The sequence below is a fragment of the Sebastes umbrosus genome, chromosome 8, assembly GCF_015220745.1.
Source record: "Sebastes umbrosus isolate fSebUmb1 chromosome 8, fSebUmb1.pri, whole genome shotgun sequence".
Lineage (NCBI taxonomy): Eukaryota > Metazoa > Chordata > Actinopteri > Perciformes > Sebastidae > Sebastes > Sebastes umbrosus.
Genome location: NC_051276.1, coordinates 35620910 through 35646248, shown reverse-complemented (window position 1 = coordinate 35646248; position 25339 = coordinate 35620910). Strand labels below are relative to the sequence as shown.

The 25339-nt window shown below is 38.2% G+C and overlaps 3 protein-coding genes and 1 long non-coding RNA gene across 5 annotated transcripts in view; 3 read left to right on the top strand and 1 right to left on the bottom strand.

Moving 5' to 3' along the window:
- Positions 1-4549: 4549 nt before the first annotated feature.
- Positions 4550-17976, top strand: LOC119492987 (serine/threonine-protein phosphatase 2A catalytic subunit beta isoform). Its single transcript, XM_037777932.1, has 8 exons — positions 4550-4980; positions 7816-7854; positions 10756-10926; positions 13433-13606; positions 13906-13995; positions 14268-14429; positions 16130-16248; positions 17199-17976. The coding sequence occupies exons 1-8, from the start codon at positions 4879-4881 to the stop codon at positions 17269-17271; spliced, it is 930 nt and encodes a 309-aa protein (XP_037633860.1). The 5' UTR covers positions 4550-4878; the 3' UTR covers positions 17272-17976.
- Positions 15582-17333, bottom strand: LOC119493008. Its single transcript, XR_005207888.1, has 3 exons — positions 17182-17333; positions 15882-15888; positions 15582-15593 (listed from the first exon to the last, which is right to left on the bottom strand). It is a non-coding gene; the product is annotated as an uncharacterized LOC119493008 (long non-coding RNA).
- A 506-nt stretch (positions 17977-18482) lies between the features above and the next one.
- Positions 18483-22955, top strand: zgc:101664 (uncharacterized protein LOC450064 homolog). Its single transcript, XM_037777939.1, has 3 exons — positions 18483-18644; positions 20882-21594; positions 22050-22955. Exons 2-3 carry the CDS (start codon positions 20992-20994, stop codon positions 22251-22253), a joined length of 807 nt encoding a protein of 268 aa, XP_037633867.1. The 5' UTR covers positions 18483-18644; positions 20882-20991; the 3' UTR covers positions 22254-22955.
- A 1603-nt stretch (positions 22956-24558) lies between these two features.
- LOC119492956 (phosphatidylinositol 3-kinase regulatory subunit alpha-like) overlaps positions 24559-25339 on the top strand; it is a 34352-nt gene continuing 33571 nt past the window's right edge. For both annotated transcript variants that reach the window (XR_005207880.1, XM_037777873.1), the window contains exon 1: positions 24559-24774. The gene's annotated coding sequence lies outside the window, so the exon portion shown is untranslated. The remainder of the gene's footprint in view (positions 24775-25339) is intronic.

The window sequence follows — 25339 nt, the reverse complement described above, 5'->3', positions numbered from 1 at the left end:
CACATTCACTCACTACTAACGTCTGTTACATTCACTCAGTACTAACGTCTGTTACATTCACATTCACTCACTACTAACGTCTGTTACATTCACATTCACTCACTACTAACGTCTGTTACATTCACTCAGTACTAACGTCTGTTACATTCACATTCACTCACTACTAACGTCTGTTACATTCACATTCACTCACTACTAACGTCTGTTACATTCACATTCACTCAGTACTAACGTCTGTTACATTCACATTCACTCACTACTAACGTCTGTTACATTCACATTCACTCACTACTAACGTCTGTTACATTCACATTCACTCAGTACTAACGTCTGTTACATTCACTCAGTACTAACGTCTGTTACATTCACATTCACTCAGTACTAAAGTCTGTTACATTCACATTCACTCACTACTAACGTCTGTTACATTCACTCACTACTAACGTCTGTTACATTCACATTCACTCACTACTAACGTCTGTTACATTCACATTCACTCACTACTAACGTCTGTTACATTCACATTCACTCAGTAATAAAGTCTGTTACATTCACATTCACTCACTACTAACGTCTGTTACATTCACATTCACTCACTACTAAAGTCTGTTACATTCACATTCACTCACTACTAACGTCTGTTACATTCACATTCACTCACTACTAACGTCTGTTACATTCACATTCACTCACTACTAACGTCTGTTACATTCACATTCACTCAGTAATAAAGTCTGTTACATTCACATTCACTCACTACTAACGTCTGTTACATTCACATTCACTCACTACTAAAGTCTGTTACATTCACATTCACTCACTACTAAAGTCTGTTACATTCACTCACTACTAACGTCTGTTACATTCACATTCACTCACTACTAAAGTATTAACATCAATATATACTGAAAGAACCCAAAGTAAAAGTAATCATTATATATTAATGTGTCAGCTGATAAAGGTGGAGCTGCTTTTACTGACTTTATATACTGCTGGTAGTTTAATCTAGAATAATACATAATTTATTATTATATACTACTGCTAGTTTAATCTACAATAATACATAATTTATTATTATATACTACTGCTAGTTTAATCTACAATAATACATAATTTATTATTATATACTACTGCTAGTTTAATCTACAATAATACATAATTTATTATTATATACTGCTTGTAGTTTAATCTATAATAATACATAATTTATTATTATATACTGCGTGTAGTTTAATCTATAATAACACATAATTTATTATTATATACTGCTGGTAGTTTAATCTATAATAATACATCATTTATTAGTTCATTATATTTTGTTTTAATAATCTGAATGTGTAAAGTAACTAAAGCTGATAAATGTAGTGCAGTAAAAATGGTTTACTTCCCTCTGAGATTTAGTGGAGGAGAAGTATAAAGTATATTAAGATGGTATAAATACTCAACTAATCCCAAAATTGTACCTAAGTACAGTACTTGAGTAAATATACGTAGTTACTTTCCACAACTGCAAATAACAATATTTTGTAAAGTGATTTTTTCTAAAACAGAATATGTATGAATTGTGTAAAATGTGTATTCTGGTACTTTTTTTAAGAGTAGAGACCAAAAAATATTAGTTTTATTTTGTTTAATTTTATCCAGATATTATATTTAGACAGTTTAGTGAAAATCAGTCAAAATGGATTTCTCAGATTAAAAAATGTGGATTATTAAGAATATCAGTGGTGAAAAGTAACTAAGTACATTTACTGATTAATAATAATAATAATAATAAATATTTTTATTTATGGGCGCCTTTCAAAACACTCAAGGTCACCTTACAAAGCAGAGTAAAAAATGAATAACAATGTAACAATAAATAATCAAATTAACAAAACAAATTTACAGTGTATAAAATCATTATGTACAGAAGATTCGTGGGACCAGATAGATAATGGTCAAAGTAAATATGCCAGTTTAAAGAAATGTGTTTTGAGATGAGATTTAAAGTGGGGAGAGAGTCTTAAGTACTCCACTACATTTATCTGACAGCTTTAGTCACTTTACAGATTCTGATTATTAAAACAAAATATAAAACTGTCAGATAAATGTAGTGCAGTAAAAAGTACAATATTTCCCTCTGAGATGTAGAAAGTAACATAAAATGGTATATATATACTCAACTAACCCCAAAATTGTACTTGAGTACAGTACAGTAAGTACAGCACTTGAGTAAATGTACGTAGTTACTTTCCACAACTGCAAATAAGAATAGTAATAAGAAATAATAAGAAGTAATACACCTACTATGGATGAGTAGTACCTCATACAACCCCACTGAGAAACACCTGAACTATCCTATTTTTAATTGTAAATGTGAAACCACCATAAAGATCATTTTTAAAACTTCTCCCTCCCTCCTGCAGATGGCGCTGCTGCGCTGGCTGACCTCTCAGACCGACGAGGACCGGACGATTTTGGCGGCAGTGATGGGTGTCCAGGTCGGCAGAGAGCTGCTGAACCGCTTCACCGGCCAGGACAAAGTGGACGCTTACAAGGTTACCTGTCTCTGCTTTAAATACACAGATTTGATCAGTTTAGAAGCAAAGAGACAACACCTTTTTTGATAACAGCTGCTAGATAGCGCTGTGGTAGCGCTGCCGCCATTTTGGACTGAAGACGCCAATGAGTCTATGTCCATGGATGTATAAAGAAATGTCTGTAAATCAGAGGTTGCAGCGGTAGACCAGCAACTGCCCTGTTCTGAGAGGGAAAATTACTGTTTTTATGAATGGTGTCTGGTGGCTTTGAAGATACAAAGGCTTCAGTTCCCCGTCAGAAAGGGCTGTCTGACAGCGAGGTAATTCGGTGAAAATATTATAAATATAGCGTACACGTAAACTACTAAAATCGTTTTTTCTTCTGCTCCCGTCCACAGCCGCTTCATCTCGCCGTCAGACAGCCCTTTCTGACGGGGGACTGAAGCTGTTATATCGCTCTCTTCAAAGCCACCAGACTCCATTCATAAAAACATGAATTTTACCTCTCACAACGCGGGAGTATACTGTACATACAACCCCACTTCAATAATCTGAACTAACCCTTTCAGCTAACGTTGACTCAGCTAGTGCTATCGTTCATATATATATTCATATATAACATAACCTTATTAATTAGCTCACTATGCTAACCTAGTTTTCTGCTAACGGCATGAATGGACGTTTAGTCAGTTTAATAAACAAGTGTAACACTGACTGTATTTCTATTTTAACTTGTACTTCATTTATTTTGTGTGTGTTTCCTCAGAGAGAGTGCATCCTGAGCATCTCAGAGTTTGTCCGTCAGAACCCGCGAGCCTCGCAGGCTGCCATCAACACCCACGTGGAGAAAAGCGTTCTGGTTTTCGCGGCTCAAGTCAAAGCTCTGGAGACGGCGCCGATGTTCTGAATGAACGGCTCTGTGATGTGAAAACCTCAACAATGTGGGCACATTTTATATCTTTAGATCTGAAACTATGCTAATTAAAACACTTTATTTTATATTTTACAGTATATTTGTGTAATTATTTTGTTTATGTTCTTAACTGATTAATTAATTGTATCAAACGTTTATCAACACTTTCCATTCAGAGAGGAAGAACTGAGACAGCTTTAATTTGGAAAAGTTGTAAATTTCACTTAAAAAATACCTTGAAAATGTCTTTGAAAATGTTTTTGAAAATGTTTTCATGAGGTTGAAACTCTGTGTGTCATTGCCTTAATAAAGCTGTGTGGTGATCTGAACCTCGATGACTCTTCATAATGAAAGCTTCTGTAAACACATATGGAGTTACTTTTGTGTATTTATTAATCAAGCAACTTAAAAGGTTTGAGAGCAAAACAGTTGGCATGCAATCAAAAAATGTGTTATTGTTAATTATAAATGTATAAATGCGATTCCAAGAGTTTTATTGTTTCAACATTGCACCCTGTTTGGCTCACTTCTCTAGAAGCCGTGAACCGATTGTAATTTTCTAGCAGCTTTTTTAGATGTTCAATGATCCATTTATTAGTGGCATATTCACTGGAGAAGTTGACATTTTTTTATTATTATTTTTTTAACTTTGTATATGTACCCCTGGTATGGGCAGGGACTTTTTCTTAATATTTTTATTTTTATTTTTATTTATTTTTATTATTTTTTTATTATTATTATTTTTAACTTTGTATATGTACTCCTGGTATGGGCAGGGACTTCTTCTTAATATTTTTATTTTTTAATTTTTTAATTTTTTTATTTCTTTATTATTATTATTTTTTTACTTTGTATATGTACCCCTGGTATTGGCGGGGACTTTTTCTTAATATTTTTATTTTTATTTTTTTATTTTTATTTATTTATTTATTTTTTATCATTATTTTTTTTTACTTTGTATATATGCCCCTGGTATGGACAGTTTTGATATATACATGCTGTTAATTTGCCTAATGTAATTGATGTAATGTTTCTAGTAGTTCTCAGTCTGTCCGCTGGGTGTCGCTGCTGCGCTCTCTCTCTGCGCTGCTGAAATGCCCGGATGTTATTGTGGCTAGCTCTTTCAGCTAACTAGCTAGCCGCTGCGACGCCGCTCGCCTGCTGCCTTCCGCCGCTTCCCATCGGGACATCCGACCCTCCAGGCCGGTTACACTCTGGTTCCTAACGGTGGTCACTCGACGTCGGTAGTTTATCATGATAGAAGTTGACCGAACTGATTGATTTTCTAACCGATTTGGCGGGACTGGATCCGGTTAACAACACGACGAGCTAACGGCTAACAGAGCGGCTAGCGCGGGAGCTAAAAGAGCTAACAGAGAGCTAACAGGCTAACAGCTAACAGAGGCTAACAGGCTAACAGGGCTAGCTCGGCTGCTCGGCGTCATGGAGGACAAATCGTTCACTAAAGAGTTGGACCAGTGGATTGAACAGCTCAATGAGTGCAAGCAGCTCTCGGAGAACCAGGTCCGGACCCTCTGCGAGAAGGTGAGTCGGTTCCAGGTGTTTTACAGCTGTTTTAAAGGTGTTTATCAGGTGTTTTATTGGGATTCAGTGCGGCCTAGATTGCGAAAGCGACTCCGACTAATCTCTGGACTAGACGTCTCGCCCAGGCGGCTGTTAGTCGCTCAGTCATCCTGACACTTTATTAATATATTACATCTCTGTAACAACCACATTTTATTTCACACTCAACACTCTGGCTCCACGCACCGTCAGACCCGTTAAAGGTGTATTAACGTGGCCGGTTATTCGGTCTTTAACCGTCGTCTCGGTTCAGACAGGCCGCATCTTTTACTCCATCAACCAGCAGATAGACGGAGCCCGTTTTACTGCCTGTTCACTACATCATGACTACATCCTGCTCACAGATCAGGACTCGGTTAATGTTTGGTTTTTAGGAGTTTTATGTTCTTGTTTTCATATGCAAAGTGAACGTGTATTTATTAATTAAAGTGTTTAGTTGTGATTGGCACCGCGCCCTGTCTTTATCGATCAACCGGTTCATTACATGAACCTGACAAGCCTCTTTCACACGTCACTTCAGGGCTGTTGCACCATAAAGATAACCTTAACCCTTCCTTTACCCATCCTTTACCTTAACCGATCCTTAACCCAACCTTAACCAATCCTTAACCCATCCACCATAAAGATAACCTTAACCCATCCTTAAAGATAACCGTCCTTAACCCATCCTTAAAGATAACCGTCCTCAACCCATCCTTTACCCATCCTTAACCCAGCCTTTACCCATCCTTAACCCATCCTTAAAGATAACCTTCCTTAACCCTTCCTTAATCCTTCCTTAACCCTTCCTCAACCCATCCTCAACTCAGCCTTAACCCATCATTTACCCATCCTTTACCCATCCTCAACCCATCCTTAACCCATCCACCATAAAGATAACCCATCCTTAACCCATCCACCATAAAGATAACCCATCCCCAACCCAGCCTTAACCCATCCTTAACCCATCCACCATAAAGATAACCCATCCTTAACCCATCCATAACCCATCCATAATCCATCCACCATAAAGATAACCCATCCTTAACCCATCCTTAACCCATCCACCATAAAGATAACCCATCCTTAACCCATCCATAATCCATCCACCATAAAGATAACCCATCCTTAACCTATTCTTAGCCCATCCTTAGCCCATCCACAGTAAATATAACCCATCCTTAACCCATCCTTAACCCTTCCTTTACCCATCCTTACCCCATCCCTAACCCTTCCCTAACCCATCCATAACCCATCCTTAACACATCCGGTCACTTGTAACTCACCATCGACCTTTATAATGTTGTTAAAACACATTATATAGCAGTCGATTTAAATCATATTACTGACACGCTGCAGGTTGTTATCTCCTGACTGTGTAGAGGAATATTTCTGGTTCGTTGTGAGTTAAATGAATGAAAGAATAATACTCTAAACCTTAGTTTCTTTTTAGTTAATCATTGAAACTGTCAGCTGAGTTGTTTTTAGGGTCAACAAGCCAATAAAGCAATAAGGGATGTGGAAGATAATAAAGGTACCAGCTCGTATAACAGGCCTGCAAACAATTACTTCCACTATTCAATTAAATGTTTAAAAATAACAATAAATGCTCATCCCAAAGTGATGTCTTTAAACTGCTGCAACTATTAGTCGGTTAATCAATTAGTCATCAATAGAAAAGTAATCTGCTGCAACTATTTTGATAATCAATTCGTGTTTGTAATAATTTTTTAAGCTGAAATTTCAACTATTTGCTGGTTAGAGCCTCCAGCTGTGATGATTTTATCGATTAATTGAGAAAATAAACAGAAATCTCAAAAAAAAAAAAAAAACAGAAAAGTATCTGCTGCAACTATTTTGATTATAGATTAATTGTTTTAGTAATTTTTCAAGCTTAAATATCCAAACATTTGCTCGTTAAAGTTTCTCAGATGTAATTATTTGCTGCTTTACTTTGTGATATCTGATTATAAACTGAATATTTTTGGCACCTTTCACTATTTTCTGTCATTTTATAGACAAAATGTGTTATCGATTAATTGAGAAAATAAACTTTACTGATTAATCAACACTGAAAATAATTGTTATTGCAGCCCTACTGTATTCAAAGATGTATTGATATCTTGCACTTTGTTGGGCGGTAACATTTGATCACCTTTTGTATTTTAATAAAGAAAACTGATTAATATTGAACATCTACAGCACTTATAAAGCTCTGACATACGTCTTAAAACTCAAATAGCTGAAATAACAGCGACACAAACTCACTGTTGTCACGATTATTCAGTTAGTCGTTCAGCAGGAAAATGAGTACATCCTCCTCAAACGGGAGGTTTTCCTGCTTTTATCATTTTTATAAAATATTGTACATTAAATATCATTGTGTTTTCGACTGTTGGGCGAACAAAAAAGGTAATTTGAAGACGTCACCTTGGACTCTGGGAACATAACTCTATTGTTTTTAGACATTTTATAAACTAAACGATTGATAAATAAGTCCGACCGTTTAGAGAAACCCGGTAGAACAGAAGCTAACCTGCACATTTCCTGTTAAGCACAGTTTTCAGCCATCAACGCTTTGCTTTTATATCCGTGACCGAGTCATTTTAAACGCTACGGTGTCCTGTGAGGTCAACGCAGCCTTCAACACCTCAAAATAACCCGTCGGTCTGTCACTGTTGCTAAACGTGGATGCATATGACATGAGTTACTGTTCGTGTGTCTGTCTGAGAGAGTTTTATATAACCTTCTGTATGTAAAACGTATTAAAACGGTCACCAATTAAATAAGTAATCTGTGTGTTTGTTTCCTCTCCAGGCCAAGGAGATTCTGACCAAGGAGTCCAACGTTCAGGAGGTGAGATTTCACACGATGCCTGAGAAAAATCAAACTATTACCGATTGATTTCCTGTACGACACGTCTGTCAGATACTGGGCGACATGCCGGCCTTCAGAGGACACAGTTCATCTCATTATAGAGCTGGACGGCTCATATTAACAGGATCGTTAAACATCTAAATGAAGATGAGAAATGCAAAATGTGGTGCTTTTGCTGAACCAATTGGTTAAGTAAATTATATAATTGGATGAAAATTGATCGAAGGAGATTTTGGTTGTAAATTAATAATGTAAGTTAATTTACATGTAAAATTCCTGACAGGAAGTGCAGTAAATTGAACCAGTTTCTGTATTTTGTCCGGCCAGTCAAACGGTTTCAAAAACTCCCGGGTGAAGACATGCTCCATTACTAATCTGTTGGTCCATATCATAAGTTGTAGCCGTTGTAGAATGGATTATTAATCATTTAATTTGATAATATAATCAGTACATAATTTGATTTGTTAGTTCTGGTTTTTACTGATAAACCACAAAAGCAAAATGGTAGAAAAAGTCAACTTTTAAATATGAGGAAACACCACAAAGTGTTGTAATGTGGAATCTGTACAGACAAGTTTTATCTTCCTTCTATCTTTACTGTAACAGGAAATATAAATTCAGTAAACTCCACCAGGAACTGGTATAATAAGTAGTAAATCAACAGTTCCTCACCTTTTTGGCCTGTAAACCCTTTAAACAAATGGCATGCATCCCAAAGTTTAACCTTTCATTGGCGGAGTCTTGGGCTGCATTCACCTCAGATCCAGCGGTGCAGTGAAAACGCAAGTCTGAAACTGAACCGCTAGAACCTAAAAATCACAAAATAAATTGGTGACATTCAAATTACTTTTCGATTGCGTTAACTTTGACTGGTAGAAACCGAATGAACTTTTGGAGATATGCAACCCGACGTCACGCTGCGGTGGCCAATCATGTAACCGGCGATCCAGAGCGGTATAACTCAGCCACGAGGGAACAAAAGGCGTTCATCGTTACAGTTAATGGGCCATAAAAGTGACTCTAACACACCGTCTGATCTGGTGTGAATGCAGCTTTAGAAACGAATCAAAGTACATAAGAAACCCCAATAACAACAAGCAGAGACACATCAGAAACAGGACGACAGACTATTCAGACTGCTGGAAGGTTTCCAGACGGCGTCAGAGAGGGAACTGGAATATAAATGTTTCAGAGTAGGAAGTGACATTAATCTCTGGAACAAATAAACACACATACATGAAGATAAAAGTTGTTTCTAAATGAGACTTCTGAAGAAACCAAACAATATTTATACAGTATAGCCATGAATGGAAGTTATTCTGTTTATAATATAAGTCTTTATAATATTTAACAAGAAAACCAAATGTATGTGGAAGCTGACTCTCTGTGTTGTTCCCTCTGGTGTGCTCGGAACAGAACATGAACAATATCACACCTTGTTTACACTGTAAACTGAGTCTCTGCTGATCTGCAGGCGCTCTCACACTTTACTGTCTTTATTTAGAAACAGAAATCTGCCTGCTAACATATAAAAGCATAATATTAATTATATCCTTTTAATAAACATTGAAAAACACCTATTACTCGCAGTAGGTCACAGTTTGAGGTTAGTTTTCCCAAATGCAGCTCAATGATGTTTTTATTTCTACTTTGTTCATCAGTCGTGTTAAAGTTCTTCATCGCTAACAAGAAAATGGAAAGTCATTCGAGGAAATAGCTCTGTGATTGAAAGAGTCACTGAACAAAGTGCCTGTTTATTCAGAATATTAATAGTGTTGATGAGGAAGTTCGCACTCAACCGTTTTTTATCAATTACACTTTTTCAACAAACAAAATCTGGATCCGTCTTAGTGTTCAGGTGTTTTTATAATTTGAATTATTTTACCATGTAATTGGATGTGGTTATAGGTCCTAACTCCTTGCTAGGGATGTTTGTTTTCAGTAAAAATATCAAATGATCAATTATATCAACTCATAATCACTTTTTACATTAGGAAACACTTTTGGCACCAAAAAAATCTGTTTTTTATTGTGACAAAGACGTTCTGAGACGGGTTATTTTATAATTAAACAACACACTTTATCATCAGAGGTGACGGTAACAGAAAATGTAATATCAAAGTAGATTCTAACAGCTTGTCATCAGCTGCATGTGTCAACCATTTCCACAAAAGATTGATGTTTTATTGAAATTATTTTTAGAGTCCTGAGAACCCAAAGAAGTAAAACCACTGTCATTTATAAGAAAATAAAAAAGATGAGGAACAAAAGTAGAATTGTGTAGCATAAATGTTTTTTCTGCTTTCCTCTTCGTAAAATCATCTCATCGCTCTTGTAGTTGTAATAACTATAAATACAAATATTACAAAATATACTAATGTTTGAGCGTGAAAGTTAATTCTTTACATTTAAAATGGTAGTTTGACCAAAAGCACTTAACTCAGGGTTCACTTACTAGTTTTTACCAGAGCTTTCAATAGTCAAGTGGACCTTGAATTATGAGTTTTTTAAAGAACAGTAATGCTTACATAAGAAAAAAGGAAGTAGAATTTACATAAAAATAGAGCATGTAAACTGTTGACATACTTGACGTACAAGATGGATAATATTGATCTGCCAGTACTGCTGAGAGGATTTAATCAATTCAGTACATGTTTAATAGAAAAAGCTGAAAGAGAAAAGCTCGTAAGTGAACCTTAAGTTTAGAATATTTTTATCACAGATTTGTTTCATAAAGTTGAAAATGAACATCAAATATAAAACTATAGGAAGTGGAAAAGAAGGTGTTTGTTAATCTGTGCAGGGAAACCAAAGGAATCATTGTACTGTTGCTGCTGAACTGCCGGTGACTCGTTGACGTTGTTTCCTGTTCCTGCTCAGGTGCGATGCCCGGTGACGGTGTGCGGCGACGTCCACGGTCAGTTCCACGACCTGATGGAGTTGTTTAAGATCGGAGGCAAGTCTCCCGACACCAACTACCTGTTCATGGGGGACTACGTCGACAGAGGCTACTACTCTGTGGAGACGGTCACGCTGCTCGTCACGCTAAAGGTAAACACCGTCACTGTGATGTCGGTGTGTTTATTTATGTGTTCGCAATGTTGTCAGGATATCTGCAGATGTTGATGAGTCTTAAAACACATTCAGCTCCCCCAAAAAGGCCTTGCAAAAGTCTTAAACTTCATTGATTTATGGAAAGTGGTTTTCTGTATTTACTTCCTGGAACCTGGTTTCAGGCGCGTGTAATCTGGTGTGCTTGTTTGAGAGTCCTGAAAGGTAATTTTTTGATATTTTTGGGCATTTTCAGGTATTTTTTCTGACATTTGTTTCTGAAATTTTCCACATAGTTTTCAGACATTTTTCACAGATTTATTTTCAGATTTTTTTCCCACCGATTTTCCAGATCTTCTTCCGCATTTTTCACATAGTTTTCATATTTTGCTTATATTTTTTGATAATTTTTCCGATATTTTTCAGTTTTTTTTTATATTTTTCCATATTTTTTGGATATATTCCCCATATTTTTTTCCCATTATTTTTCGGACATTTTTTTGTGTGCATCTATAAAGTGGGATTCTTATGACCCCATCAGACCTGCAGCAAACTCGGTCACTACTGTTAGCTACAGCAGATGTGGAGCTCATCCACTCAGAAGTCAAGATTGTAGTCAAAACTTTATAAGTAAGAATCCATTCATTTTCGGCCACATATCTGGGTCCAGGTCACGTCAATTCATTGTAATTATATTACTGGGAGTTATTGTTGTATGCAGCTGGGAAGGGCTGATACAGTATGTGATAAAAATGCCAATATATTAATGCGTTCGGTAAGTAGTTATAGGCCTTACCATCCCTGCTATTATCCCGTCATTCTTTTACCCGTATGACTGAAAAAGGTATTAAATTGTGTTCTAAAAAGATCTTAAAAGTCTTCAGTTTAATTTGGTTTAACCAACAGAAACATGATTTTAATGTTTCATGTTTTATTAACTATAAGAAAACCAAACAGCCGACAACAAACCTCAAAGAGAAGAAAACAAACTGTGCATACAGACTCCTTCTTTGTTAACTTGTTGGGTAAAAAATGTCAAATTAAATACCAGTCTATAACTGGGACCAGTTTACTAGTTGTGACATTTGACTGGAGCAGTTAGATCAGATGTTAGACCAGATGTTAGATCGGATATTAGATCAGATGTTGTCGTGTTAACGGTAATAATGTGAGCGTAGTGATGAACAACATCCCGGCTGCTATCAAGAACAAACAGAGGACGCTTATTTACGTCCTTCTGGGGCTTTTTCAGGGTCATGTGACAGACGTACCAGTCACTACTGGGTGTGCCCCAAATCAAGACCACACTGCTGCTGGTTTCAGCTGGTTAGCTGTGGTTTCTTTACCATTACACTCCAATTCAGCACACGATGAAACGACGTCCAGCAAGGAAACAAAACGCCACGAATACCACCGGCATCGTAAACAATACAGATTGATACATTTAACACAACTTATTGTGGCGAACTTCAAATAGATAATGTTCTGTAGTCTCTCTGCCAGCAATTAAAAGCAGTGAAAAGATGAATTAAAGTTTACCTGTGATTATCAGCTGATAGCGGTGTTTTCCCGCCTCTTGTCACTACGTAGGAGCTCAAACACACCGTCATTTACATACCTGCAAACTCACCGCCTTTCGCTGTTTTTAGTGTCAAGCAGTTCATTCACATGAATCGTATAGATCCAAAGAGTTTTTAAAAATCAGGGGGGTGCAAGTACATTTACTCAAGTATTGTACTCAAATACAAATTTGAGGTACTTGTACTTTATTTGAGTATTTCTCTTTTCCGCTACTTTATACTTCTACACCTCAGAGGGAAATTTAACTTTTTACTGCACTACATTTATGTGACAGCTTTAGTTACGTAACAGATTCAGATTAACAGTCATTCAGGTGTAGCACTATTGTTTTTATTGGGTTTTTCAACCAGTTCTACTGCAGTAATTTAAGGTCTAATTGTTTGTAATTGTGCTTTAACTAACAACTATTTCCTTTATTGATTGATCTGCTGATTATTCTCTCAATTAATCGTTTGGTGTATAAAATAAGTCCAAGATGATGACTTCAGATGTCGTGTTTTGTTCGTCCAACAGTCCAAAGCCCAAAGATATTCAGTTTACTGTCTCAACGACAAAGAACAGTAGCAAATCTTTACATTTGATAAACTGGAACTAGAGAATATTTGGATTTTGATTGAAAAATTAATGAAACAATTAATTGTTTACTAAAATAGATCGTCTATTAGATTAATTGTTTCGGCTCTGAATGAAAATAATTTTCAGTTGCGGCCCTTTATCTTTTATTTCTGTGTCATGCCAAACATCTGGCCAGTCTCACGAAGGTTTTAGAAGACGCCGCTAGTTTACAAAACATTCATCTTCTGGTAATAAATGTACAAAAAGGGCAGAAAAAGTTACCTTATTGTAGACTACCTCTATATTCTGGTAATTAAAACATTTAAACATCTTCTATGACTAACGTTTTTTTATTTGTTGTGTCGTTCAGGTTCGTTTCCAGGAGCGAATCACCATCCTGCGAGGGAACCACGAGTCGCGGCAGATCACACAGGTCTACGGCTTCTACGACGAGTGCCTGAGGAAGTACGGCAACGCCAACGTCTGGAAGTACTTCACAGACCTGTTCGACTACCTGCCTCTCACCGCGCTGGTGGACGGACAGGTAGGAGAGGAATCCGTTCTCATCTGTCACAAAATCTGATGTGTTGTTTTTACTGGTAGCCGTGAAATAGAGCCGTCTTTTTGTATTGTGATGTGCGTCCTCTGATACGGGATGTTACAAGATGCTGTCAGCAGACGACAGTCTGCAGATGACAGAAAAGTGGTTACCAATGTGAGAAGCTGTTTTTTGGTCCGTAGTATCTTTCTCTGTTTTACTTCCAGGTTGTGTCAGAATAAAAACTTCCAGACTGATCGTGAAGCTGCAGACTCAATCAGTCATTTCTCTTGTCTTTATTCCAGATCTTCTGTCTCCACGGAGGTTTGTCTCCCTCCATAGACACTCTGGATCACATACGAGCTCTGGACCGCCTGCAGGAAGTCCCACATGAGGTACACAAACACACACACAAACACACACACGCACACACATTGAAATGCTAAAACACAGGATGTCAATTCAAATAGTGACTTTGTTGAGGACTATTTTCAGCGGCGTATTAATCCACATTTGGTGCTCTAGTGAGTGTTAGTAGCAGCAGGACAGTGTATTAGTGGGACTGAGTCAGAGTGTGTGTTGATGGTGATGAAGGATCATGTCACTAATAGTAGTAATAATAATAAAAGTGACTCTCTGTCTCTGTGTGTGTCTCTGTGTGTCTCAGGGCCCGATGTGTGACCTGCTGTGGTCGGACCCCGATGATCGTGGTGGATGGGGCATCTCTCCCCGAGGTGCTGGTTACACCTTCGGACAGGACATCTCTGAAACCTTCAACCACGCCAACGGCCTCACTCTGGTGTCCCGCGCCCATCAGCTGGTCATGGAGGTAAAACACACAGCAGCTGTCCTCCTGGCTTCTGTAGAAACTCTTTGTGTTCACATCATTAAGCCATAAAAGTCAGCTGTTTTCTGAGTAAGCAAAGCAAAGATCAACGTGTGTAGAACAGTGAGGCAACTATTATTTGCCTCACTGTTCTACACAGTGAGGGCTGTCCTCAACCAAAGAAATTCTTAGTCAACTAACACTCGTATGATTTTGTCAACTTATCGAAGAGTTGATTCTTCCTTCTCAAAGAATAAATCTGGTGTTTATCAGAGATGTACTCAGAAGTTTCTTAGAAATAAGTCATTCAGTATGAAAAAGCATAAAAAGTTTCACTTTGGGGTCATTACGTGACCAGGCGTTGTCATCCACTTGACGAGGGCGGCTTCACCCATTTCATTCAGAGAAAATAACTTTATTTTTCCCGTTACAATATCTACGTGCACGCAGCGCCAGCCTCAGGTATCCAACCGGAGAGCAGGCAGTCCGCGAGGCAAATTATCACGACGGGAGTAAAGTAAAAAACAAAACAGAAAGTCAGCTAACGGTAGTCCAACGTATTTTAATGTTCTTACAGATGTTCTCATGTATGAAAAGAGCCCAAATGAACCCTGTAGGTGGACGACTTGATTACTATCAGCAGATTATTTAAACAGCGTTTGTAGAGGAATGATTCTGTCCCAAGCTGTTTGATTACTATCAGCTGTTTGATCTCTGTATATGAAATATCAAAAGTCCCAGAGCCCGGATTTACGTCCTTAAACTGCTTATTTTATCCAAGTCAGGTCAAACTTTATTTACATAACATGTTTAAAAACAGACCGAAACCAAAACATATTTAATTGACTATCTTTATAGCAAATGTTCATCTGTGAGAAGCTGGAAGCAGCAAAATGTTTGTGGCATTTCTGCTTGAAAGATGTAAAACAAAAGCATCAGCTGAACGTCTCCACTGATGGAAAGCCACTAACTTTTACACATATTTAATATTTTGAGCTTTTAGTTGTTTTATTTTGGTCAAGTTGACACACATGCTCCCCCACAAGTGGACTGAAGGATCCTCAAAACTCTGCCGTCTCCATGGCAACGTGATATAATGTAGTAGTAAGGGTGCAGTGCTCCTCCACTTCCTGTTTCTGTACCAGTTTCACTCCCACTGGAGTTCACCTGAAAGTCAGCCGAATTAAACATTTTATTTATTTAGTAGAATGAAACGAACGAGAATCTTTTCATAAGAAGACGACTTACTTAAAAAATCTGATTGTTTCTCCCTCTGCAGATAAATGCAATCATACAATAGGATCCTTTAAATAATAATAAACTTTATTTATGGAGCACCTTTCATACAGCGGTGTAGCTCAAAGTGTTTTACAATGTAGTGAAGAAATGAGAGAATAAATAAAAACAGGCAAATAAACCAAGCAATCAAATGAATAACAAAAAAGAGGCAGCAACAGGTGTGCTAAGAACAATAGATTATGTAAAAGATAGAAATAGAACAAAGGAAGAGTGACAGTTAAAGGCAATACTGAATAAGAAGTTTTTAATTGTGGAAAAATAGTGACTTTGTGTGTAAAGACCTTCAATCTGAGTCCAGGATGACGCCCCGGGTCTTGACTTCTGATTTTAACCTGAGAACTATCTCTGTTTTAGTTGTTTTGTTGTCATTGTTTAACCAGTAAAGCGTGTTCTTATCCTCTCAGGGCTACAACTGGGGCCATGACAAGAATGTGGTGACCATCTTTAGTGCTCCAAACTACTGCTACCGCTGTGGAAACCAGGCAGCCATCATGGAACTGGACGACACTCTGAAATACTCTTTGTAAGTAGAAACATGTTTATCTCAGTTTCAGGTAGAGCTGAGAGATGATTAATTACCTGTAAAATGTCTCCCATCATGCATCACAACGTGCACCAAAGTGAAGCCTCTGGTACTGACAGCTAGCTGTGTGGGATCACCTGTATCTCTTTGGATATGCAGAACAAGGACAGCCGTGGAAGTGGTGCAGATCCTTTATTGTTCTCGCTCGACCGCACACGTCGGCCTGAAATGAATCATTTGATGGGTGAAAAATGCAGCAAAAATGTTATCAGGTTTATTGCTAAGTAGGTTTTCACGTAATTTAAAAGAAAATTAACAAATACTGCAACTTAAAGGGTTGACGATGTTCGAAGGTGGCTCGCGGCCGCAGCTTTACAACACTCCCCGCCCAGACCGCGTCGCACCGTGGACAAAGGGTGCGCTGCGCCCTCTCCGACCCACGCGACCCGTCTTGAAACACGGACCATCGACTCTAATGCACACGCTAGTCAGAGGGTGCAAGCAAAACCCCGTGGCGCAATGAAAGTGAGGGCCGGCGTGCGCCGTCTGAGGTGGGATCCCGGCCCAGCGAGGTCGGGCGCACCACCGGCCCGTCTCGCTCGCACCATCTGGGAGGTGGAGCGTGAGGACACGAAAGATGGTGACGAGAGGTTAACATCACGCCACCATAAAGTGGTATCGGTGCCGTTGTATCGGAGCCGTTTTGCGAGTTCAAGTACATGACCACAGTATCGGACCCGATACCCGAAACTGGTATTGGTGCAGCCCTACCGCTAAATGTCCGGTATCGTGACGTCACTGAGCTGCAACAGAATCTTTGTATAAACTTCATGTGTGAAGAACTTTGCTGTATAAACTGTTTGGTACGGGTCGTTGTGTGTAGCCTTTTAAATGTAATGTTTAATAGTTTGAGTGATGTCGTCAATAACGAACCTCTTCTGCCTCCTCAGCCTTCAGTTTGACCCCGCCCCCCGCCGCGGCGAGCCCCATGTGACCAGACGCACTCCTGACTACTTCCTGTGAATGTCCAAAGCCATCCCTGTCAATCATCCACGAAGCTCTTTCCCCCCCTTCTACCCCTCCACCACCTCCACCCCTCTCTCATTTTGGATGGAAGGAAGATATTAATAATAATAATAATGATGATACTGTACCAGGGAGAATAGAAACAAACGATTGGCTGATGAACCAAGATTTTAACAAAAAGAGAGAAACGTAAAGAGCGGCCCCCTCTACAGTCTTGTTTTCAATATGCTGTCATTAATGCTGTGCTTCTGGGGAGAATCAACACCTACAACTATGATCTGTTTTCCTTTTTCTTTTTGTTTATTACATGTTTGAAAACGAGATAATAAAACTACCAACGTGGACCAAATGTGCCATATTCTGATCCTTTTACAACATGTACAACGCGCGCGATGTTTCTTTCTTTTGTTTTTGTTTTGTTTTTGTTTTTTAGACCAGCACTATAACCCTACCTACCTGACGACGTCACCACCACACCACACTTCTTCTTCTTCTTCATGGCATATGTGCTTTTTTTCTGTTGCAACAATAATTTTAAAAAAGGAGGAAAAAAAAAACAGAAAAAAAAAAAGTTTGCTTCAAGTAGAACAGCTGTGAGTTTTAGCTGTCCAGGCTGCAGCCGGTGGTCATCTCAGCAAGTATATTACTGTAATTTGAATAAAGACAACAGACGTATGAAATAAAAATGTCCTATTGACAAACTACTGACGTGCGTCCCTGTCTTTTCTTTAGTCAGACATTGTGTTGAAAATACTTTATTTCATATACCTGTTTTTTAAAAGCAGGTAAACATGTTTTGTCTTTAGGAAATGATAAGACGCCTTTTTTAACAAATCAATCTTCTGAAAAAACACATTTATTAATATATATATATATATATATATATATATATACATACGTATGTATACGTATATATATATATATATACATATGTATACGTATGTGTATATATATACACGTATACGTATGTATATATATACATATATATATACATACGTATATATACATATACATACGTATACGTATGTATATGTATATATATGTGTATATATACGTATATATATATATACGTATATATACATACGTATATATACATATACGTATATATATATATATATATATATATATATATATATAGTTTTGAGGTAGATATAAATAAGAAAATAAAATACAGAAGTGGTTCAATCGCTGCGTTACTTGAAGTATCGCGAGAGTTCCCGGGAAGCGCACAAGACAACAAGACGACTGTTAGCTGTTAGCTTAGCCAGTTAGCTTCCAGTTAGCTTAGCCAGTTAGCTTAGCCAGTTAGTTTGTCAGTTGTAACTGAACTCCTTGTCTGTTTCATAATAAAGGACTTCAGCTGATTAAAGGTTGGTGTTTACTGTTACTGGACTGTACAGCTGGATGTTAACTACCTGTTTAGAGTAGGTAACTGTGTTTAGCTAACGACAGCTAGCACGATGAGCTAAAGACATCAGAGGAAGCTTCAGAGGCTTTTATATAAACAAGTTAACTTATATTAAACTGTTTCAGTTCATTCTAAACGAGCCGTTCATATTCAACATGATTTAAGATTTGATCTGATTTCTGTTTATCTCTCCTCAGTTTGTTGTATTTTCTCTTGTTTAGCTCAGTAAACTATATATATATATATATCTATATCTATCTATATAAATATAGATAAATATAGATATATATTCAAGATTCAAGAGTTTTATTTGCCATTGTCACCTTTATATAAGTACATGTGAGTTCTGATCAGTTTACACCAGCTAGAGTCAGAGAAAGAAAAGTAGAACAGGCACAAGGTAATTACAGTACATCATAAGAAGCACATTCAACTCAACACAATAAATAAATAAATCAATTATGAAAATATAAAACACAACTAAGTGTAGTCAATAAATAAACTAAACTACCCTCTGCAGAGGAACGATACCCCCACAATACTAATATACAGTATATATATATATATATATATATATATATATATATATGCTCCATGACCATGTTAAAAGAACTTGTAGCTCTCTTAAAAATATTTTTAAAAATAAATAATTAATATATATCAGACATTACACAGTGGAAGGCAGCATATTGCACAGCATTTCAGTTCATATATATATATATATATATATATATATATTGTTTTCATATTATAAATGCAGCATCACGTTACTGTGTGTTTCATGTAAACAACCACAGAAAGAAAGAATATAAAGTCTTCATGAAATAATTCCTCCTAAATTAACTGTCACGTCTTTGTCTCCAGGTGGCAGCAGTTCATTTAACACAGGTTTGATTCACCTGGTTATCTCTGGAGAGATTTACAGATTAGACACAGTTTAACCCTCTGAGACCCCAATAGACCCGTTTTAGTCTTCTTTAGGGGCTCCAGGGGGTCTTTAGGGGGCGATAGCAGGTCAACAGTAGATGTCACATAGAAGTGGTGAACATCATCTGAAAGCTGGAACCTGGAGAATATTTTGAGATGCAGCTCAACACTGAGGGTCAAGTTTTTCTAATCAGAAATAAACATTAATTAATTAATTACCATGCTCTATTATGTCTCATAAGTAGACACCATTTGTTACACAGATTTGCTGCTGAATTTCAAAAAAATTTACAACTGGAGAATTGATAAAAATGATCAATAATCCCTCCAAAATACCACATTAAGACACCAAGACCTTGAGGAACACCATAGAAAAATACATGCTGTGATTTGGGATCAAAAACTTTTGACATTTTGGAGATTTCTGCATTTTTCGGGGACTGGAGGGCGAGCACTTGTGTTATGTAAACTGCTCAAAAACCCCCTTATTGATCAATGTAGCTAAGAAAGCCATCCATCCTCTGAATGCTCTAGGTCTGTAGTTTGATCCATCTATCCTCTGAATGCTCTAGGTCTGTAGTTTGATCCATCCATCCTCTGAATGCTCTAGGTCTCTAGTTTGATCCATCCATCCTCTGAATGCTCTAGGTCTCTAGTTTGATCCATCCATCCTCTGAATGCTCTAGGTCTCTAGTTTGATCCGTCCATCCTCTGAATGCTCTCTGTCTCTAGTTTGATCCATTAATCCTCTGAATGCTCTGGGTCTCTAGTTTGATCCATCCATCCTCTGAATGCTCTAGGTCTCTAGTTTGATCCATCTATCCTCTGAATGCTCTAGGTCTATAGTTTGATCCATCCATCCTCTGAATGCTCTAGGTTTCTAGTTTGATCCATCTATCCTCTGAATGCTCTAGGTCTCTAGTCTGATCCATCTATCCTCTGAATGCTCTAGGTCTCTAGTCTGATCCATCCATCCTCTGAATGCTCTGGGTCTCTAGTCTGATCCATCCATCCCCTGAATGCTCTAGGTCTCTAGTTTGTGGCTGTAAAGTTTCATGAGGCTGTGATTATCCTAGAGGTCACCATAGGTCATTTTATACAGTGACGTCAAGTTCACAAGTTGTGTAAATTTGTTTAAGAAATTAGTCACGTTAAAACGAATTTACGTTAACTTTGACAGCCCTACTGACAACTAATCGATTAATCATTGCAGCTCTACTGCAGACTAATTGTTCTGTAACTCTTAAAGTAACCAAGGTTGAATTTCAACAGACTCCTGCCGTGTTCCCATCATCCCTTGCATTGTCTAGCTGAAGCGACATCATCATGAGGAGGAGGACGAGGAGGAGGAGGAGGGGGGTGCAGTCAGTCCTCTGATCTGTATGGAGGATGTGGTTCTGCACTACCAGCCTGGATCAGCTGCTGGGCTCAGCTGTCTGTTGGAGAGGACAGAGAAGCTTCTGGAGTCTTTCCCCTGCCGGCCTCCTCCGGTCTTCACCCCCTGGTCCCCCGCCGCCGCAGACCGCCACCTGCCCATCAGACCAGCCAGACCGGCTCCCGTCATCACCTGCTCGGCTGGTTTACTCATCTCCGGCAGCAGGACTCACACTCAGACAGCACAAAACCAGCTACAGAAACATGAAGTTCACCGTCATGTTGCTAAGACAGCTCCTAACCAACCAGCACCTGAAACTCCACAAGAACCCAAACAGACCGTCTGCATCTCAAAGACCCCGAACCAGCTCCTCACAGAGAGAGAGGTCACCAGACCTCCTGACAAACACAAAGATGGCGTCCCCGTCACAGACTCGCCGGTCAAACGCTCCTGGAGCGTCTTCACACAGAAAGGAGTTCTGCTGCAGGACTCTGAGTCACCGTCCAAGAGGTTCCATCACGTGGTGTCGGTCCACCGGCTCCACCTCCACCAGAGGGCCAAATGGGTGATCGGTCAGCACAACTGGGGGGCGGCCAGAGACGTCGAACAGGTCAGTAGGTCATTCATGGAACAGGACCAAGAGTGCAGGCATGTTAGCAGCTCTGTGAGGATGTAATTCATCTGCTATTCTGATAACTGATGAATCTTTTTTCGAAGAAAAAAATTCCCAAATGATCCGGTCCCAGCCTCTCGTTTGAGAATTTGATGCTTTTTTATTATCACTGTGAAATGTTTCACTATTTTAAAAAGTTTGATGCTACAAGTTGATCTCTACAAAATGAACATTTGCCCCATTTTAATATATTTTATGATTTGGATTTGGTTGTTGTGTCATTGGACTTCTCTTTTGTTATTTGAGTTTTTGTGACAGTTAATCAGAAAAATAAGTTTTTAAATTCATAAATCACTCTTCTCTTGATCTCTTCCTCTCCTGTTTCATCTGTTCCTCTTCTCCTTCATCTTTATTTCCTATTTTATCGTCCTTCCTGGTCCTCCTCCCTGCAGGTGTGGCGTTCTCTGAGCCACTGCGTCCGGAACGCCGGGCTGCCGACGTGTAACGCCAACATCCAGAGGGAGCGGGCGGAGATCTGGGTGTTCTGTGACGTCCTCCACTCGGAGCAGGTGGGACGTTTCCTGAAGGACGAGCTGCAGCTGTCGGGGAGGATCGGCCTGTCGGTTCACAGACTGGGAAACATCTTCAGCATGTAGACGGGAGACAGAGAGACAGCACCGACTCATATATGACAAACATCTTTACAGGTTCAGAGGATGAACCCAAGTGATTTTATTGACCTTTTCCTCCAGTGCTGTGGTTCCCAACTACTGGGCCGCATACTGGTACCAGGCTGTGAGTGAATACTTGACCACTGATTCTTAAAGGGATCGTTCTCTTCAAAGCCACCAGACTCCATTCACAAAAACATTAATTTTACCTCACAGAAAACGGGAGTTGCTAACCAAAGTCACACAAGAACACGGCAACTCCCGTGTTCTGAGAGGTAAAATTACTGTTTTTGTGGATGCAGTCTGGTGAGAAACACCACAACCACCCCTTTAAAACCAGGATATGGTGGGCATATAAAGCATACATTCAGTATGTATTGAATATAAAAGCTGGTAAATCCACAACGCAGAACTATTTTCTAAACTGCTTTAGTGCTTTTTACACACAACAACAATCCTCCAAGTGCAGAACTTCATTAATATTTAATAGAAATCTACTCATTAATGAACTGAACTGAACTGAACTGAGGAGGGGGGGTTGAACCCTCAAACATGTTTGTCTTTTTGTGCCAAACTCCAGTCTGTTTTTGTATATTTATGAACTTGACAACAGATCTTTATGATTGTATTTTTTAATATGGATTTTTTCGGCGCTCTCTGGTGTAAATAAAGGTTTCATATTTTTAATGAGCTGTCTGTAGTGATGTGTGTGCAGCCGTGCATGTGATGAACAGCGTGTTCTGGAAAAGCCACAGCAGCAGTCACATGATACAGGAGTCACACACACACACACACACACGGTAGACTGCTGCTTGAATAAATGAGGACAACATGAATAGAGTCCACCCCCCATCACACACACACTCTTTTGTTGCTATGGTCCCCTGTCTTGACAGCACTGCTCGCTGCATCAAGATCTAGGTCACCGGATGTGACGTCAGAGCCGTGCCTCCTGCCCAGCTGTAATCGGTTGTAATCTCTTAAATCCGTGTTTGTGGCCTCTTAACGATGTAAAAAAGAAGATTTTAGGAAATTATGGTCAAATATTTAAACATTATCCTTAAAAAAAACATTATTTTGTCGCTGATGCTGTAAAGGACAGATAATAATGCACACAGTGCACTTTCATAGACTAAGCTACTGGAGTTACCCTGCACTATACTCATTTTTAACAGTCTCCTCTTCACTATATTCACTTTTTTAATAGTCGTGTATCACAGTTGTTACTGTGCACTATATTCACTTTTAACAGTTTTCTTCATCTCCTTCAATAAAGTTACTATCTATCTATTTATCTAGAACACATTCATTTTGCAACACATGTTCGTACAGATTTTTTTTGTTTGTTTTTAACTTAGTTTTTATTGCAGTTTCAGCAACTTATACAATCATCACATTCTTTACCACTGTATTTTCATTTTACAGCTGTCTTTTTGTTTTTACACAAAATGTCACAACTTAAAACAAGAGAGAGAGAAAACACACAAAAAACAAAACAAGACTTCATCTTAAACTATAATTTCAATTGAATTCAGAGAAAAGGGGAGGACACAGACTTAAACAATCCAAAGAATTAAAATAAAATAAAGTAAAATAAATACATTTAAATAAAAATAAATGTGGTGAAGGGTCAGAGGTCATGGAGGGTTAGTGTGTGTGTTGTATGGGTGTGTGTTGTATGGGTGTGTGTATGCTTAGAGAGATGACCTGGGTCAGGAAGACAGAGATACAAGTATGATCCAGGATATATAAAAATATTCAGATCACCGATCACTGTATTAATATAATCATGGCAGGGCTCCGCCTTTCAATCAAAGTGTCTTTTTGGAGTCTTAGGGAATAGGTGATTTGTTCCATGTGGTAAATGTCCCATACCTTCTCAATCCATAAACTGTATTTCTGGGGCTCAGGTTTTAATCACTTAATTGTGATGCATTTAATTTCTGCTGTTAGCAATATTTGTAAGAGATATGTTTTGGCTCTTCCATCAATGCTTTCCGGTATTGCTCCCAGCAGTGCCATTTTTGGATCTTTAGTGACATTTTGGTCGAATACATCTTTGAGTGTACGGATTTTATTTTGAAACTCAACCGGAACTTGTCAATTCTGCTTGTTACACTCTTATAAAACGCATTTTAACTGTTAAAATGTGTAATAAATTAGACAAAAACTGTTAATATGAATTATATACCTATTTAATAGATCAGATTTTCTATAAAAGTGAATATTTATTTGATTTTTTCTTTGTTTTTTAATATTATTCCTCTGTACCGGAAGTGATGTCATCTTGATGCTAGCTTGACTCAAAGTGGAGCTGCAAAGATTCAGACGGCTGAAACGAGAGCGACTTCTAACTGAAATAACCGATCAAATATCGGGATATTTCAGTTTTGGAGGAACCCTGGACGTCCTGTAAACTCCCTGCTCCGTGATGATGTCCACTGGTCGCTCTGTTGAAGGTTTTAATCGGTTTAATCGGTTAAATCTGTGAACAACTAAAGAAAAGGTGAGACTGACTCCAGCTAGCATGCTAAGCTAACACTGGCATGCTCTGTGTTTCCTGTTTCCTGCAGGAGTTCAGTCTGTGTCTTCATGTCTGCTGCTTTTATCACTATTTAAGCACATTTATGTCAAATGCTAACTATGGGAGAGTAGATTAGGATTAAATACTAACTTTTGCTTTGTTTGTTTAACGCTTTCAATCAGAAAGTACCTTCAGTTTTCAGTCTGATCCGTTTTTTCTGGTTTTCTACTGTTTACTTAACGAAAGCTCCTTTAAAAAACAGCGTGTTTTGTGTGAATGTTAACTTATATCTGTAAAATACTTATATGTTGAAAACAATAATTGGTGTTGTGTGTTAGACACTTTGTTTTTATCTGTTCCGCTGCATTGATGTAGTCTGAAATGCCTTTATATTATATGTAGTCTGCTTGTTAGTGATTATCTCCAGACTGGAAATTTAAAAATCAGCGATTTTTGTGTAATTTTTAGCTTTACATCTGTAAAATACTTGTATTTTAAAAATACAACTAGTGTTTCACGTTAAACACTTAATCTGTATCTGTTCGGC

What these genes read in the sequence shown, in the direction of transcription:
- LOC119492987 (XM_037777932.1), top strand. Translation starts at nt 4,879, where the DNA reads ATGGAGGACAAATCGTTCACTAAAGAGTTGGACCAGTGGATTGAACAG. An exon ending in CGCTGCTCGTCACGCTAAAG is followed by an intron (nt 10,927 to 13,432) that starts GTAAACACCGTC and finishes TGTGTCGTTCAG; the next exon opens with GTTCGTTTCCAGGAGCGAAT. An exon ending in GACACTCTGAAATACTCTTT is followed by an intron (nt 16,249 to 17,198) that starts GTAAGTAGAAAC and finishes CTGCCTCCTCAG; the next exon opens with CCTTCAGTTTGACCCCGCCC.
- zgc:101664 (XM_037777939.1), top strand. Translation starts at nt 20,992, where the DNA reads ATGGAGGATGTGGTTCTGCACTACCAGCCTGGATCAGCTGCTGGGCTC. An exon ending in CGGCCAGAGACGTCGAACAG is followed by an intron (nt 21,595 to 22,049) that starts GTCAGTAGGTCA and finishes TCCTCCCTGCAG; the next exon opens with GTGTGGCGTTCTCTGAGCCA.